The sequence below is a fragment of the Brassica napus genome, chromosome C1, assembly GCF_020379485.1.
Source record: "Brassica napus cultivar Da-Ae chromosome C1, Da-Ae, whole genome shotgun sequence".
In the NCBI taxonomy this organism is placed as follows: Eukaryota; Viridiplantae; Streptophyta; class Magnoliopsida; order Brassicales; family Brassicaceae; genus Brassica; species Brassica napus.
Window position 1 is genome coordinate 6,082,690 of NC_063444.1, and position 15,326 is coordinate 6,098,015.

A 15,326-nucleotide genomic window follows, 5' to 3' on the forward strand; every position below is an offset into this window, starting at 1 on the left:
AATCAAAAGCTGGTTCCAGCTAGCGTTTGTGGTTGCGGACGGTTGCGCGATGATAATTTTTTTTGTAAACATATAAATACATAAATAAAAATATTCAATAAAAATTTAAAATTGGAATTATAAAAATACTAAAATATATCTATTATATTTTAATTACTATTATAAAATTTTAAAATAAAAATATTTTCTATAATTTTAAAAAATTTAAAACTATAACTTTCTAAATATAATTTTCATATTTATTATAATATTATGATTTTTGATATTTTATAATTAAATAAAATGTAAATATTGTCAATTTATTATTTAACTGATACTGTATTTGGTAGTTAACCAGTCATAAGTATCCCGCAAACGCACTAATTTCTAACCGCAGAACCAGTCGTACAAATCTCTTAAAACCGTTAGAAACCGCTGCGTTTGAATCCGTCAGACCCTTACTATCTCAACAACTATCATTTTTTAAAATTATAATTAATAAGAATATAACATTTTTATTGGTTATACTTATATGTTAGTGGCCTTTCATATATGAATATTTTAATAAACATTGTCGAGAATAATTTTAGGGTATTTGGCTTTTATTATTAGTTAACTAAAACAAGAATGTTAGATATAATATATCTATAGTTCTTTGTTCAACCACATACCTTTCCATTTTGAGGTTTTATAAACGAAAATATCAAATTATAAAACCATAATTGAAAAAAAACATGAGCAAGGACTGCCCTACGTGTTTCAGATCAACCAAACCAAAAACAACTTATCAAAATCTAATATTTCAATTAATTTTACTCTAATTTGAAAAACAATAGCTGATCAGAATATAAAACTGTTTATTTTTTTTCTGAAAATGATCTATTTTCTCATTGAACATATTGTATACCAACAAATCCATTAATTGAATGTTATATCCTTATTTTTGAAGTTTAAAACTTCTTAAACTTTTTTTCCAAAATCAACAATATATTGAACTGAATTGAGAAGAAAATCGGTTTAATTGTATAGTTAAACTATTTTCTAGAACCATGCACCAAAAATCAATCATAGAACCAAATGTGATGCAAGTTGTAAATCTATATATAGATGTACAAACAAGTTTCGATTAGTCCATCGTCCTAAATATGATAAAAATGAGGTCAGAGAATAACAGCCCACCAAAAGGTGATTTGTTTATGTTCGCAAAAAAAAAAGGTGATTTGTTTTCTAGTTAATGGAGAGAATAGCAATAGTAGAAGAGACAAGGAGAAAGCAATAGCATACAAAATGTTGTCACGAAGATGACGACGACGTGATTATATTAATTTATGTCTTTTTTTTTTTTTTTTTGACAACTTATATTAATTTATGTCTACATGGAAAATAAAAATTAATTCTCCTCTGCAATAAAACTATTTAAGACACAAGAAAAAGACTTTCCAAGAAAATCAAGAAAAACAAAAAAATTCTCTGTAAAACTATTCTTCTTCCGATGTATCAAATCTTCATCTTCTTTGTAACAATCTTCCACAGTTATTACTATGTATCTGCTCAGCCTCCTGCTCCTCCGTTCAGAAACGGCGACCTAGTCACAAACTTCGAGCCGAGTTTAGCCGTCGTCACCGGCGTTCTCGCCATCATGTTCACACTCACTTTCGTCCTCCTCGTCTACGCTAAGTGCTGCCACATCGATCTCCGGTCAGGTACCGGCGACGGAAGACGGCAAGATCGCCGGCTCCGACAAGGAATATTCTTTAACCGGTCTACCAACTCCTCGGACCGATTCTCCGGTTTAGACAAAACCGCGATAGAGTCACTTCCTCTGTTTAGATTCTCTGCTTTGAAAGGATCAAAACAAGGGCTTGAGTGTTCTGTCTGTCTATCTAAATTCGAAAGCGTCGAGATTCTTAGATTGTTGCCTAAATGTCGTCACGCTTTCCACGTGGGATGCATCGATCAGTGGCTTGAGCAGCACGCAACTTGTCCTCTCTGCAGAGCGAGAGTCTCAGTGGAAGATGAGTCCTCTGTCCATGGAAACAGCTTCCGGTTCTTGAATCAGTCTGAGGTACGGGAAGACTCGAGCTTGGAGCTTTACATCGAGAGAGAAGAAGAAGAAGAAGAGAGGAGACAGAGAGAGGAACTTGGTGGGTCGTCGAGGTTCAGCATCGGAGGGAGTTTCAGGAAGATTCTTAAATTAGGTCATAAAGATAAACCGTTACTTGATCAACACGGAGAAGATAAGGTGATGCATAAGTTCAATCATAGGATCCTTGTGTCTGATGTTGTGTTCAAGAATCGTTGGAGCAACGTGAGCTCATCTGATTTGATGTTTTTGAATTCGGAGATGGTTAGTTCGATTTCCAGTGAGAGATTCTCGTCGATGGATAGAGTGAAGAGAGGTGATGAAGAGGATCGAAGAGGTAACTTGCAAGTCAAGGAAGATAATAGAATGTTGGAGAACAAGTTGTCGGAAAACAGAGATCTTGGTTCTAAATCAAGAAACGTTATGATCGAGCCGGGAAGAAGATCGATTTCTGACATCACTGCGGTTCCTAGACTGAGTATTGTGGTCCATGGAGATTGTAGCGGTTCAAACGCAGCGTCTGCGTTAGAAAACGGTGGAAACGAGACGGAGGAGAGAAGACGGCGTTTGTGGCTGCCCATCGCTAGAAAAACCGCTCAGTGGTTTGCCAATAGAGAAAAAAGACATCAAATTAACACAACACACCAACACTTTGATGTTTAGTTTCTTTGCAATTTTTTTTTACCTTTTACAAATATTTAATTTTGATCTATGTTCTCTTTACAAAATTCTTACACATGTTAGATCAAAAAGAAGATGATTTGCGTAAATAAATTTGAGATATGTATATATATGACTGTTTTTTTTTGGTAAAAATATATATGATTTTTTTGACAATACATATTAGTGTATTGAATTATTACTGGGTTTTATTCTGGTATTATTTTATTTTTTTAATAATTGTTTTCAATAAATAGAACATGTCAGCTTACCTGGTTACAGAAGCAACCACGCTCATTTGAAATTTATTAAATTTATTAATATGACTGCATTATTAATTCTTTTGTCAACGACTGCATCATATCAATATAAATACACACATGTAATATTTGCTTAAGCGTCTATAGATTTAAAAAAAAACAAAGTATTAGTTATACCAATTTGGTTCGGCTCTTGATAATTGTGTTCTCTTGTTTGGACTAACATTACTAACTCAAGTGTTTGATTACAAAACACATAATAGTAGGTAAACTAAACTGCTAATAATGTAGACTTATAGCTTCATACGAACACTGCATTTGCAAATTTAATCATCAATAAATATCTCATTTTAATAAAATAGAATGTTAGAAACAATGAATCTAGGTTATAAGCAACATATTAGTTTGTCACTTTCTCAACAATCCCAATAATATGAACTAATCCCATTTTATAGCATTTTCCTTCAGAGTATTTTAAACTCTTTTCCAATTGCAAACTATAATATCATATCACCAATCAGTATATAATATATGATATTTATTTATCATGATTTGATGTAGGAATCTGACTCCTCGGATCTTGTCTTTTATGTATATATCTGCCACTAAACTTAAAATAGACGTATATTTTCGTCATGCACATTGCACGTAAATATGCTATCTAAAGTCTCTATAGTTTAATGGAAAACCTTTTCTTTTACTTGAACATTATTATACCTTGTAACGAGGGACACGAGGATAGGACCTGGGATGCCTTGAGTGCAGGCTGTGCAGCACCATAGGCGGGCACCTTTTTAATACTGTATGTTGTAATATTTCATCTAAAATCTTATAAGATAATAGGGTATACATAACTTATTTGCGTGTAAATAGATCTCATTTCTACATTTGAGAATCATGAAAAATATATATGTTCCAAGTGGTTCTGCAATGTGTTAAATATATATATATATATATATATAGATATTATTTTCAATTAATATACTCACAAAGTTGGTTATGACTTATAGTACAAAACAAAATGTGGAGTTCATTAACAACACGAAACCCATTTGTCCACAATATTGAAGTAGTCTTTTGTGATGATTGACATAAATTCTCATTTTAATTGCCCTTTATTGGGATAGCTGACAACAACAAAATAAGTAATTCTTTTCAGATTTGAGAAAATTTCAACTACATATGTAAACAATTCAAAGAACATAAATATAATAAGAAATGTGCACAAAAAAAAATATAGAGATATATAAGAAATAGGTAAATGAGGCCAAAGATTGTTGTTATATAGAAAGCAAGTCACTGCATCATAATATCATGTGGTGGTTCAACTTTATGACGATAGTGAATAGGTCCTCTCTTACGCCTTGAGATTTTGTTTCCGTTGAAGCTGCAGATAACACACCTACACCTATATCTTGGATGATAGTGATGATGATAATTATGATGATGAAGATGATGACGCAAGTGATGATGGTTTTCCTAAAGAGCGCAAACAAACCGAGCTGTCTGATACCGCAGAAACACAGGCCGACACCAATAGACTGGCTTCATGAGCTCACTAACATTTGTTCTTTTCCAGATTAAACTGCTCCACTCTTGGCAAAATCATTGATATCAGAAAGCTGGCTAAATGATGTTGAAGTCCCCTGCCACAAGCAAGCTCTTGACTCAAAAGCCTTTTTAGGACATGTACAAACTCTTTGCTCAAGGCCTGGCTCTTGAAGTTTCTGCAAACAAAATGATGATCAAGTAGCAAAACGCAAATTACGCCACAAATCAAGTGAACTATGAACATGTATATGAAACCAGAGTACACAGATGAGAATGGAACACAAGAATCAAATTACAATCAAATTACAAGTCCGGTTTGCAAGATATATTATATAAAGGTGTGAAGTCAGTAAGCTGTTCATGGAAAGATAAAAGACTTTCATGCCTTGTGTGTAACAGTAGGCTTTGGTCATGTAGAATCTGCAACCTCGCCTAGAGATTCCACTGCAGAAATCACAGTTTTAAAGCTCTCACTTAGTCACTAACTCCTTCATTTCTCCCAAAGGCTATATATAATCTTTGCTCAGCAGTTCAGAAGAAAGAAAAACTACACTTTGCTTTTTGCTTTGGCGTCATTTCCCTCGAGACATGAATGATGAAGCCCAGCCACCGGTTCTCTTCCCACCCCCATTCCCAGAACTTGAGGTTTCAGGAGGGAACACTGTCTTTACGTCATTTCTTTTAGAAGTACTTGCAGGAGATGCTGAAGTGGATGGCATTTGCATCTGCAATGGACAAGGAGTTTTCAGTTAAGTAACGGTCAAGGACAAAGGCACTTTGAATAAAAATAAAACAGGATAGAGTTTTTGTCAGAGAAGAACCATCAACAAGGGGGGTGGGAGGTATGTACCTTATTGTGGAGGGAGTGATCAAAACCTGGACTCCTATTATTATTCATCCGGGGGGTTGGACCAATAGTATTAGAGGATCTAACGCGCTCAGAGGACTCAGCTTCATGTGAGATATTAGTTCCTCCTGCAAGACAGAGAGTTAGCATCAACTCAACAGAGATATTGGAATCATTATTATTAACCAGCAAGTGACTAAATCAAAATTGTTAACTAGAGCTGCTAACCTTGATGATTGCTTGTGTCCATTGGCATTGCACGACCATTGCTAGACCCAGGAATTGCCTGCAGTATACAAAACATTTATCACTAAGTAATCTTCTTTATGAATGAGACAAAAATATGCATACATTCAAGGATACCTGAGACTGATTTCTAGCTTTCTGTGCTTGTTGATACTTTATAATAGTCCAATCAAATATATAGTCGAATTCATATCCTGCAAAGAAGAAAACACTTTTAAACTGAGCAAGGTAGGTAACTGATGCTGGTGAAAATTATAGAGATATGCCTTTTTTTTTTTTATAAATACCTTCCCGGGAGAATAGATCACGAAAAAGCCGCTTCAAGAACCCGTAATCAGGGCGCTGATCAAATGTCAGTGTGTGGCAATAATGAAAATATGAAGCAAACTCCACAGCGTGATCTTTGCATAGAACCTGCAAAAGGATTGTGGTATGAATATCCAGCCGAAAGAGTATCAATTGTGACGCACAGTAGAGAGAAGTTAGACCTCAATAGGAGTTGATGTCTTCTTCTCACATATTTTCTCATATTTTTGCTTCTTGTCAACAGCTTTAAGACCCTGCCATGGAAGACTAAAAAGAGAGGTTCATGAAACTAGAAACACAAACTTCGAGAAATACAATGCTAGAGAGTTTCTTTCAAGTCAGAAAAGTCCAACACACCTGCCTCTTAGGAAATAAAGAAGCACATATCCAAGAGATTCTAGATCATCACGTCGACTTTGCTCTGTGAAACAAATTAAAGTATATGAGCGTAAAGTCATAGACATAAAGAGAACATGTGGAAGCATTCCTTACCAATCCCAAGATGTGTATTGCAACTTGCATACCTTGCAGTTCCTGTTAAATTCTTGTTTTCCCTGAGAAAAAAAAAACGAATAACTTGTATAATGTGACTAGTAATTAACAATAAGCCAAAAAAATACTACAATGAACAATGGCAAAAAAAAAAAAAAATACTTGTAAGGGATGTGTCGGTTGGTGTTGGCATCACGGTATCTTTTAGCAAGTCCAAAGTCAATTAGATAAACCTGATTCGCTTTCCTCCCTAGGCCCATGAGGAAGTTATCAGGTTTGATATCTCTATGCAGATATCCTTTGGAGTGTACATACTCTATTCTTGTTAGCTGTAACAGTCGTATGATAAATAAATTGGAATCACACTAGAATAAATGTAAGCAGCCAAAACACATGGCATACCATTTGATCAGCTAACAGCAAGACCGTCTTTGGTGAGAACTTCCTCCCACAATAAACGAAAAGATCTTCGAGACTTGGCCCTAGCAAATCCATCACTAAAGCATTCTCTGTTCCGTCCACTCCAAACCATCTTATACGCGGAATCCCACCTGCAGAGCACAAAGAACCAGCTTCAGTCAGTTTCAGTGATCACAGGGACGAAAACTAATATTACGTATTGTGGTTTCGGGCCTCAACTTCTACATGTTATTAGTTTCGGCCCAAACCTCCTGGTATTAAAAAAATAATAATAATAACAACCAAACTCCAAGAAAAAGATAGAAATGAGAGCATACATACTTCCTCCTTCAAGAACTCTGTATAGCTTAGCTTCATATAGAAGTTGAGGATGCTTTGTTTTACTGTTCTCCTACACAAAAAAAAAAAAAAACAAATCCAAGATGATCGAATTAAAAGACTATTTAATTCCAATTCCGACAACGTCAATTCAGACAGAAGAGATCCAAATCAAAATATCAAGTAGCTTAAACTTACGATTTTAACAGCTACGATCTCGTAAGTATCGACGTGTGTAGCTGCGGAGAAAAGCAAACAAGAAAGGTCAAATAGGAATCAAATTTGAAACCAAAAGAGTATAGATGAGGAAGACACAGACCGAGGAAAATCTCTCCGAAGGAACCGCTGCCGATCTTGCGTCCGAGCTTGAACTTGCCGCCGATGATACGTTCCATGGAAGCTCCGATTACAACCGAATCTGGTGGGAGATCAATAGATAAGAAGAGTTAGGGCTTTGTTTGAATAGACGTGACACGAGTGGATTTGTGTTTGGATGATGTGGACAGATACATTATTGCCAGACTTGTCTTTTTGGTCAACGCAAAGGTAATATTTACATTTATAGTATACATATATTTAAGTATTTAAGTTTAATTTTTTTTTTAACTTACACGAAAATATATAAAAATGGGTAAACTAAAAAAAGTTATATACATTTTATAAAATAAAAATGATGTAGATACTATTCTTAATTCAACATTATTATAAATGTTACAAATATTTAGTATAATTTATAATTATTTGTAAACTATATATAAAAAGGTCCCTAATTATAAGATTTCTATGTAATATAATATGTTAATAAAAAACTATTTGACATACAAGACTTTTTTTTCCTTGGATACTCTCTTACATTGGATAAAATTGTATTAGATTTTGACTCTAATTAGGGGTTTTCATCTTTATATTGGAGTTTTAAGTGAAAAGAGCAAACTTATCCTTGTTTATTATATAAATGGAAAATTATAAATGAATCAACACACAAGACGAATTCCACACAAAGAAACATATTACGATTGAAATTCAGAAAAGGGGAAAATATATTAGAAAAAAAAAACTTTGATTAGAATTGTCTCTTGGAGCATTCCGGAGGCATGACACCTTTAAACCTGTTAGTGTCCTTGCAGTAATCATAGATCATGAAGCCAGATCGTATCTTTTGCATCCTGTCTAGCTGCGTTCGAGTTAGCTGGTTAAATGACGGTGAAGTCCACCAATTAGACTTAATGGTTGGGTCTGCGCATTGCTTGATGCTAACCGGTCCTTGCCACAAGCAAGCTCTTGCCTTGTACCTACGACCCTCGGCGACAAATGGTGCTTGTGTCCAGTTTGTCTTCACTCGACCTCCTTGTGTTGCCCAATCGTCTGCGCTCCATAGACTCGCAAACACTTTCATACCTTGCTTGTTTGGGTATGCTATTCCTTCTTTCTCGTAGTTCCTAAAAACTCTGATTGGAGTTCCATCCACGAACCACCTATATATAACATATGTTACATAACGTAAATTAAATATAAACAACGATCATACAATTCATACGTGATGAATCTCCGGTCTTCATGACCTCCTATAAAGTTTTAATTTGTGGTAGTAGTACACTGTACCTATGATGTCTGACATGTATATGTTGTATAGAACTATAATACATAAGTTCATTTACATTTAGGTATCTATGTAAGACTATAAAACAAAATTATCAAGAAGTGGGTACTTTTTTTTTTTTTTTTAAAGAAGTGGGTACTTAAATGTTTACATGCATCAAGTAAGAAAATATCTGCTCTTTACTTTTCTAATCTTAGTTATGCTTTTTATGAAGTATTTTACTGATAAAAAAAAGTTCTTAGCTTCATCTGGAGTGCTTTAAAACTTAAGACACGACCCCAAGTCCTATTACTTACACAACTTCAGATGGGTTCCAATGAATGGTATAATTGTGGAAACCATTGGTCGGGTTAAACCATGGTTTGAATTGTTGCTCGCGATCTCCTTTCCCTTTAGCAAATATGTTGGTGTGGATCGTGTACGGCTCGCCAGTGGAATTCCCTAGGAACTCAAAGTCTATCTCGTCGTGTGCAGTTCCCGTGGACGACATCTAATAAAAAAAAAGTATTCATCATTACTCTCATTAAAAAAAAATATTAACCAACTTTTCACGAATAATTTCGTGATATCGATTTTAAGGCGAAAGTTTACGTAATAAGCTGCAACGGTTCCAGCAGAGTTCCCTGGCACAAGTTTGATAAGCATTTCTACAGTTCCGAACAAGTGAGCCACCTTTGAGCGAATAGCAGATCCTTGAAAATAAACAAAAAGAAAATTAGTTTTCACGCATTTATATATCAGACTCTCACATAATATACGTTGATGATATTATATTACAATATACCTGCAGATTTGTCGAGGACAAGTCGAAGGTTGCCGTTGGTCGTTCCAATATGATGTTTACCCCATGTAACAATAAAATTCTTGTCGAAGTTTGCCTCCACGAAGGTACGATCTAGAATCGCTAACGCGGTCACCAGAACGAAGATCAGCGTTTGCACTCGGAGACCGGCCATTCTTACGAATTTTGAGTGTTGTATGAAACACGTTATAAATTGGTATTCTATTTGATCACCATTTGGCTGTGAGGAAGGCTTTATTTATATATAACTTCTAAAAATTCGAATTTCTGATGTTTGTCCAAAAAGAATATTAGTTTCGACGTGCAGAGAATGAAGTATGTATACATTAATTGAACAACATGACAATTAAAAAACATTTTCATGTATATAAGGAAATGACTATGCTAAAAGGGTACATTGAACTAGTTTTTTCTTAAATTTTGTAATGACCACTATGTGGATTTTGATAAATTTAAAATTGATAACAAAAAAAAGAATAACATGGACAGTGTCCCACGCGGTTGTGACAGAAGCCGAGGAATAAACGTGCGTAAGACTACACTAATGGGGTCGATGACCTTGTCACCAGCTTCTCACTTCTCTTATTCCAATCTCCATATTATTTTTATTCCTAATCAGAGTTTTACAAAAATAATTTTGTAGGCATATCATGTATATTTTTATTCCTAATCAGAATTAGGTAAAATATGATTTTTTGTTCTGTAACTACTATTATTTTAATAACCAGGTTTGATCAGTTTTGGTACCGCTAACATTGCACTTTAGATAATTGTGTTGTTTATGTCGTTGGTTATGTTTACTTCTTTCGAGTATCGGACCCGTATATGGCCCTTCTGGACAGGCTAAGCATTGTCGATCGTTCCAGCTGATCAGACTGGCCTAAGCAGGCTGGGTCCATTGAGTTGGCCATCTTACAATCTTGTTCTTTTTGAACATAGCAGAGATTGGACACTAAAATAAGGTGTCTTCTCTTTTCAAAAGCAATATTATTTCGGCCACGGTAAGCTTTAATATTGTAGGCAACGATTCTTCATTCTGATTATTCACATTCATAAAGGACTAAATATTTAAGACATAACTATAACGTGTTTTAAGTTTTTGTGATTAAAAATAATCAAATCTAGCTAGTGATCAATCAAGAATAACTTTCGGTGGGGTTGATTAGTATTGGAATATTCGTTTATATTATATTCACAATAAATCTCGATCAATGGTAAATAGACAAATATTGTACGAGAAAAAGTTTGATAATGAGTAAAAGAGAATGTTGATCGCGTTTTTGCTAGTCTTGTTCAGAAATGATCATGATTGTATATTCAAAACTTTTAGTTTCATTTTCATTTCTTGTCATTATTGTTCAGTGCCACCAGTCCCTATCATTCCAAATAATTTTACGCTTCTATTTTTATTTTACCACAATAAACCGAAGAAGCCAACCAATTACATAACAATTAATTTAAATAATAATCAGAAAAGAAAGCATTCAACACCATTTTTATGACGTTGTACCATTTGTTGGCTCTTCTTACAACATCTAATCATATAAAAGTATGACTAACATTTAAATTGATCCGAACATACTTTTGTCTGGATTTTGTTTACATAATTACGGTATGTAAGTGTGCTCACCATCCTCTTTTGTTTTTGATGACAAGCTCACCATCTTCTTCCCTTACGTAATTTGTAATTTGAAGAATGTGCTAATTACACAAGAAAAAAACAGGTATACAGTTTTTAACTTTTTATTCTTGTATTATACGAACATATAAATACGATTTACTTAGCCGTTTCCATCCTGCAGATTAATCACTCGTACCTTGCTCATGATCTTCTGTCTTCTTATTAATAATTCCATCTACTGCATTTGCATGGCTTAGCAATATACGGAGATGACTTTATAACTGCTTTGATTTGTATTTCAAACTTATGTTGATTTACAAACATACTCTTTAGAAAACATAACATCATGGTATCAAAATCAAATGATGACCTAAGTTACATATTATTTCTTTCTAAGTTGCTTTGAGTGTATAACAAATCCATGGCCTCATTGAAAATAACATAAGTTCATACATTACTCAAAGTGACAATCTCAACTCTAAATCTGGCTCAGTTGCGTCACTTGTTTCGAAGTTCATCTGGATACCCGATCCCAATTTATTTCTCTGGTCCTATATCATTACGGAAAATCATTCAGAGATCCATATATTATTAAGCCCTAATTTTAAGACGATGAACGCAGATGATCATATCAAATTAAGTTGCATTAAATATCTTGACACAATATATATATAGTACGTACTAACCTCATGTAAAAAGTGTCTGGTTATGTTAGGTTCAACAAAATGTTGGCTCTCCAGGATGCCGTAGTTGGGGTTCCAACTGTACACATGTAAAAACCATTAGCCTTTATTTATATATCACATACATCTATTATGTATATGTGTGTAAAAACACCATGACATATAATTAAATATTATACATGTATTTATGAGCTAGTTATAACAATGTGTACACACCTTGTTGCTATGTGAGGCTGAGCATCTCTGTATCTTATGGGTGTTCTCTCGTATTGATCATTACTTGCATTCATCTACAAGATCGCAAATAGAATAATGAAAAAGTGCTTTAATAAAACATTGTTACATATTATTATTTACCTCGAATTTAGTTAAATAGATTTTATTTATTTGTTTTCAGTTCATGACTACAGTTCATAAAAATAATTAGAATTCGGTATGAAACTTGTTAAAATTCCTTTTATTTTGATAGTTAGAAAACATGATAATCTTCTTCTTTTTTTTGTAACTGTTTTTTAAAAACATGATAATCACAATTAAAGATTTTGCGTATTAGAAGATCAGATGTTTGAAAAGAAAATGATTTCGAATTCAATTAAGAATCTGACTGAAATTTCTTATAATCTAAAAGATATGCATTTAGGAACACCATGTGATGTGTACATTAGTTTGTGAAATCAATTAATGATATTATACTTAGTACCGTACATATATACATGCAACGCTGAAAGTAATATATATATATATATTTACCATTATGTTTGGATGAAGGCCATAATGAGTTGATGATGGTATAGATGAATATTCTGCGTGAATCCTCACATCCTCCTGAATTAGTCAATAAGATGAAACAAACGAATGAAAAATGTATCTAAAACTATATAATTCATCTCGATTTAAATATACAAAAATACTTTCTTGTAACTGAAAATTAAAATATATAAGCTTTTTGCGATAAATGATCATGATGTGATGCTATAAATGCAAATATGGTTTCTTTCTAAACCTTTGCTTCAAAATCTGTAAAACACACAACAGATAAAGCAGATATACGTTCTTCGATTAATTAGCTATCATGGTTAATAGACTCAATAGTCAATAACAAAGTTAATTTTGATATTTTTTAAAAGTTAGATTAATGAATCTATATATATGTGGAGTTTTTACCTGATCATTATTAGTTGAGGGATGATAAGAAGGATAAGTATTGAAACTGTTGCAGTTTAATTCGCTGTGTAATCTAATCTTCTCTAACTGCGCCACCCCGAGACCTCTCTGTGGCTGCTTAGGCTTGTCAGAACCATTCTTGTTCTTCCCTCTCTTTGCCGGAGAAGATGTTGGTGAGGAAGACGAAGATCCACCCATTTTTGGTCTCCCAAAGAAACTACTACCCATTTCTTGATTTATACACCGAAGCAACTTATAATCAATACCTAGAGAGAGACAAGATTGGTAGAGAGAGAGAGAGAGACCCAACAATATGTGTGTGTGTACCTGTGGGTTGGTTTGGTTAGCTTTGAGCTGAGGAATCAAAGAGATGTCCAATGGTGATCTCTTCTTTATAAGATTTTTATTTTATCTTTTAAGATAGAAAAAACAACTTTTATGGTTTGTTTTAAAGATCAGTAACTATTGCATCGCTGGATCAGATTGTGTCCAGATTTCATTAGATACGTCCCATACACACATACATACATTACATAGATTTTATGCCTTATTTGATTTCACAATTAATTCTGACAAAAATATATCATTTAATAAATAACAATGATTGTGCGATATTTTAATCATGATTTATCATATTTTCCTATTTAAATCGTTGCTGAATGACTTCAAACACAAAAGACTACAAACATTAAAAAATAATATATATGTTATAAATCATATTGTGGATGTCCATAACCGGCACGGTTCATAACCGGCCCAATCCTAGAGAGAGAGAAAGTCGACCGTGAGGAGAGAGAGAGAGAGAGAATCGATATCTTGCTTTTTTTATTAGATTATGATTTGTACTCTTTTCATATTTGTATTTTTTTTTTTAATTTTTCCATTATTCTATGACGGTGTAATTCCCTATATATAAAGGGCTCCTTATGTTTATGAATAATACATAAACATAGATTCTATTCTCTAGTTTCACAACACGTTATCAGCACGATAGAATCTAAATTCCTAAGCTAAAACAAACCGCATAAAACCCTAACCCTAATCGGCGAACATCCTTACCGGCGAACCATCCTAATCCCGATCGCAAAACCTTACATCTCAATCCTTGTTTGCAATCTGTTCCCGATCAGCTTCAGCTTAAGGCGTTCCTGATCCTAGCTCAGACGATCTCGGCTTGTTCAACCTCAGCTCGCAAATAAGACGATCTCAGACAGCTCGCGGAAAGCTCGCGACCCGATCAGCACGTTGGACAGCTCGCGTTCCCGATCTCAGCAATCAGACAGCTCGCGACAACATCAGCTCGCGTTTCGATCAGTTCCAGCTCGCGATTCATCTCTTTGGTGGTCCATTCAACCGTACTTGAGGTTAAGGTAATTCAAAACCTTAAAGAGAACCCATAATCGAATTTGATTGTTTGATAAGAATCGAAACCATAAAAACTACAAACCCTAATAGTATGATCTAATGTTGAAATCAAAACCATAGGGTAATAGATCAAAACCCCAATGAGTAAATCGAAGCTCATAATAACAAGTTCGATACCCCAAACCCTAATCGAGATTGATTGTTTGATCAATTAAAATCGAAACCTTAATGATTTTGAATCTCAAAACCCCAATGATCTAAGATCAAAATCGAAACCCTAATATCCATGATCCTAGCCGCATACATGCTTATTGCATGAATGCATGAAATCAATTTTATTTAAAACCCTAATACTAAAACACATTCGATTTTATAAACTCTAATTCGAAATCAAATTGATTGATTGAATGAATTAAAATCGAAACCCTAATCTAATGCTTTGAATCAAAATTGATTATTTGAATGATTATATGTTTGGATATAGTATGCTAGCCTTGATTAATTAAAACCGTATTGAATTTGATCACATAGAAATTGATTGCTAGGATTGATAATCTCATTCTTAAATTTGGTTGTTTGAATTGATAAAACCGATTGAATGATTTTCAAATTGAAGTCGTATTGATTGTTTGATCAAAACCCTAATGTCTTGAAATTAAAATCGAATACTATCGTGTTTGATTGATTAAAACTGAATGCTTGAATTGAAATAGTAATCGCTTGCTAGGTTAAATGATTTATGCATTCTTGTCTTGATAATGATCCTGCTAGTATTGATAGTTTTCATACATTCTCGAATGAACCCTAATTGTTGCATTGCTCGAATGTTTGATTGCAATTACACATTGAACTCTTAGAAAACCATTTGCTAAGATTGAAAATGAATAACCATTGTATTGATTGCATTGAAACCGTTTGCTAAGATTGTA

The 15,326-nt window shown here is 33.8% G+C and overlaps 4 protein-coding genes across 5 annotated transcripts; 1 reads left to right on the forward strand and 3 right to left on the reverse strand.

Annotated features, from left to right (window-relative positions):
* The first annotated feature begins 1,320 nt into the window (after window positions 1-1,320).
* Window positions 1,321-2,899, forward strand: LOC125580629 (E3 ubiquitin-protein ligase ATL42-like). Its single transcript, XM_048745417.1, has one exon. It carries the CDS (start codon window positions 1,472-1,474, stop codon window positions 2,723-2,725), a length of 1,254 nt encoding a protein of 417 aa, XP_048601374.1. The 5' UTR covers window positions 1,321-1,471; the 3' UTR covers window positions 2,726-2,899.
* A 1,225-nt stretch (window positions 2,900-4,124) lies between these two features.
* LOC125575578 (casein kinase 1-like protein 3) lies at window positions 4,125-7,675 on the reverse strand. 2 transcript variants are annotated; one of them, XM_048745414.1, is made up of 13 exons: window positions 7,482-7,675; window positions 7,361-7,401; window positions 7,166-7,235; window positions 6,827-6,975; window positions 6,587-6,753; window positions 6,425-6,486; window positions 6,290-6,353; window positions 6,115-6,199; window positions 5,914-6,040; window positions 5,744-5,820; window positions 5,609-5,666; window positions 5,384-5,508; window positions 4,125-5,258 (listed from the first exon to the last, which is right to left on the reverse strand). In XM_048745414.1, exons 1-13 carry the CDS (start codon window positions 7,555-7,557, stop codon window positions 5,106-5,108), a joined length of 1,254 nt encoding a protein of 417 aa, XP_048601371.1. In that variant the 5' UTR covers window positions 7,558-7,675; the 3' UTR covers window positions 4,125-5,105. The 2 variants fall into 2 exon arrangements, with proteins under 2 accessions (XP_048601371.1, XP_048601373.1); XM_048745416.1 differs by having other exon boundaries at window positions 7,162-7,235; window positions 7,482-7,649.
* A 407-nt stretch (window positions 7,676-8,082) lies between these two features.
* On the reverse strand, window positions 8,083-9,787 carry LOC106374301 (probable xyloglucan endotransglucosylase/hydrolase protein 26). The gene is made up of 4 exons (XM_013814361.3): window positions 9,547-9,787; window positions 9,354-9,454; window positions 9,059-9,252; window positions 8,083-8,637 (listed from the first exon to the last, which is right to left on the reverse strand). The coding sequence occupies exons 1-4, from the start codon at window positions 9,716-9,718 to the stop codon at window positions 8,226-8,228; spliced, it is 879 nt and encodes a 292-aa protein (XP_013669815.1). The 5' UTR covers window positions 9,719-9,787; the 3' UTR covers window positions 8,083-8,225.
* Window positions 9,788-11,455: 1,668 nt separating this feature from the next.
* Window positions 11,456-13,520, reverse strand: LOC125580630 (protein SPEAR3-like). The gene is made up of 5 exons (XM_048745418.1): window positions 13,033-13,520; window positions 12,619-12,693; window positions 12,085-12,158; window positions 11,872-11,947; window positions 11,456-11,736 (listed from the first exon to the last, which is right to left on the reverse strand). Exons 1-5 carry the CDS (start codon window positions 13,258-13,260, stop codon window positions 11,644-11,646), a joined length of 546 nt encoding a protein of 181 aa, XP_048601375.1. The 5' UTR covers window positions 13,261-13,520; the 3' UTR covers window positions 11,456-11,643.
* Between the last annotated feature and the right edge of the window lie 1,806 nt (window positions 13,521-15,326).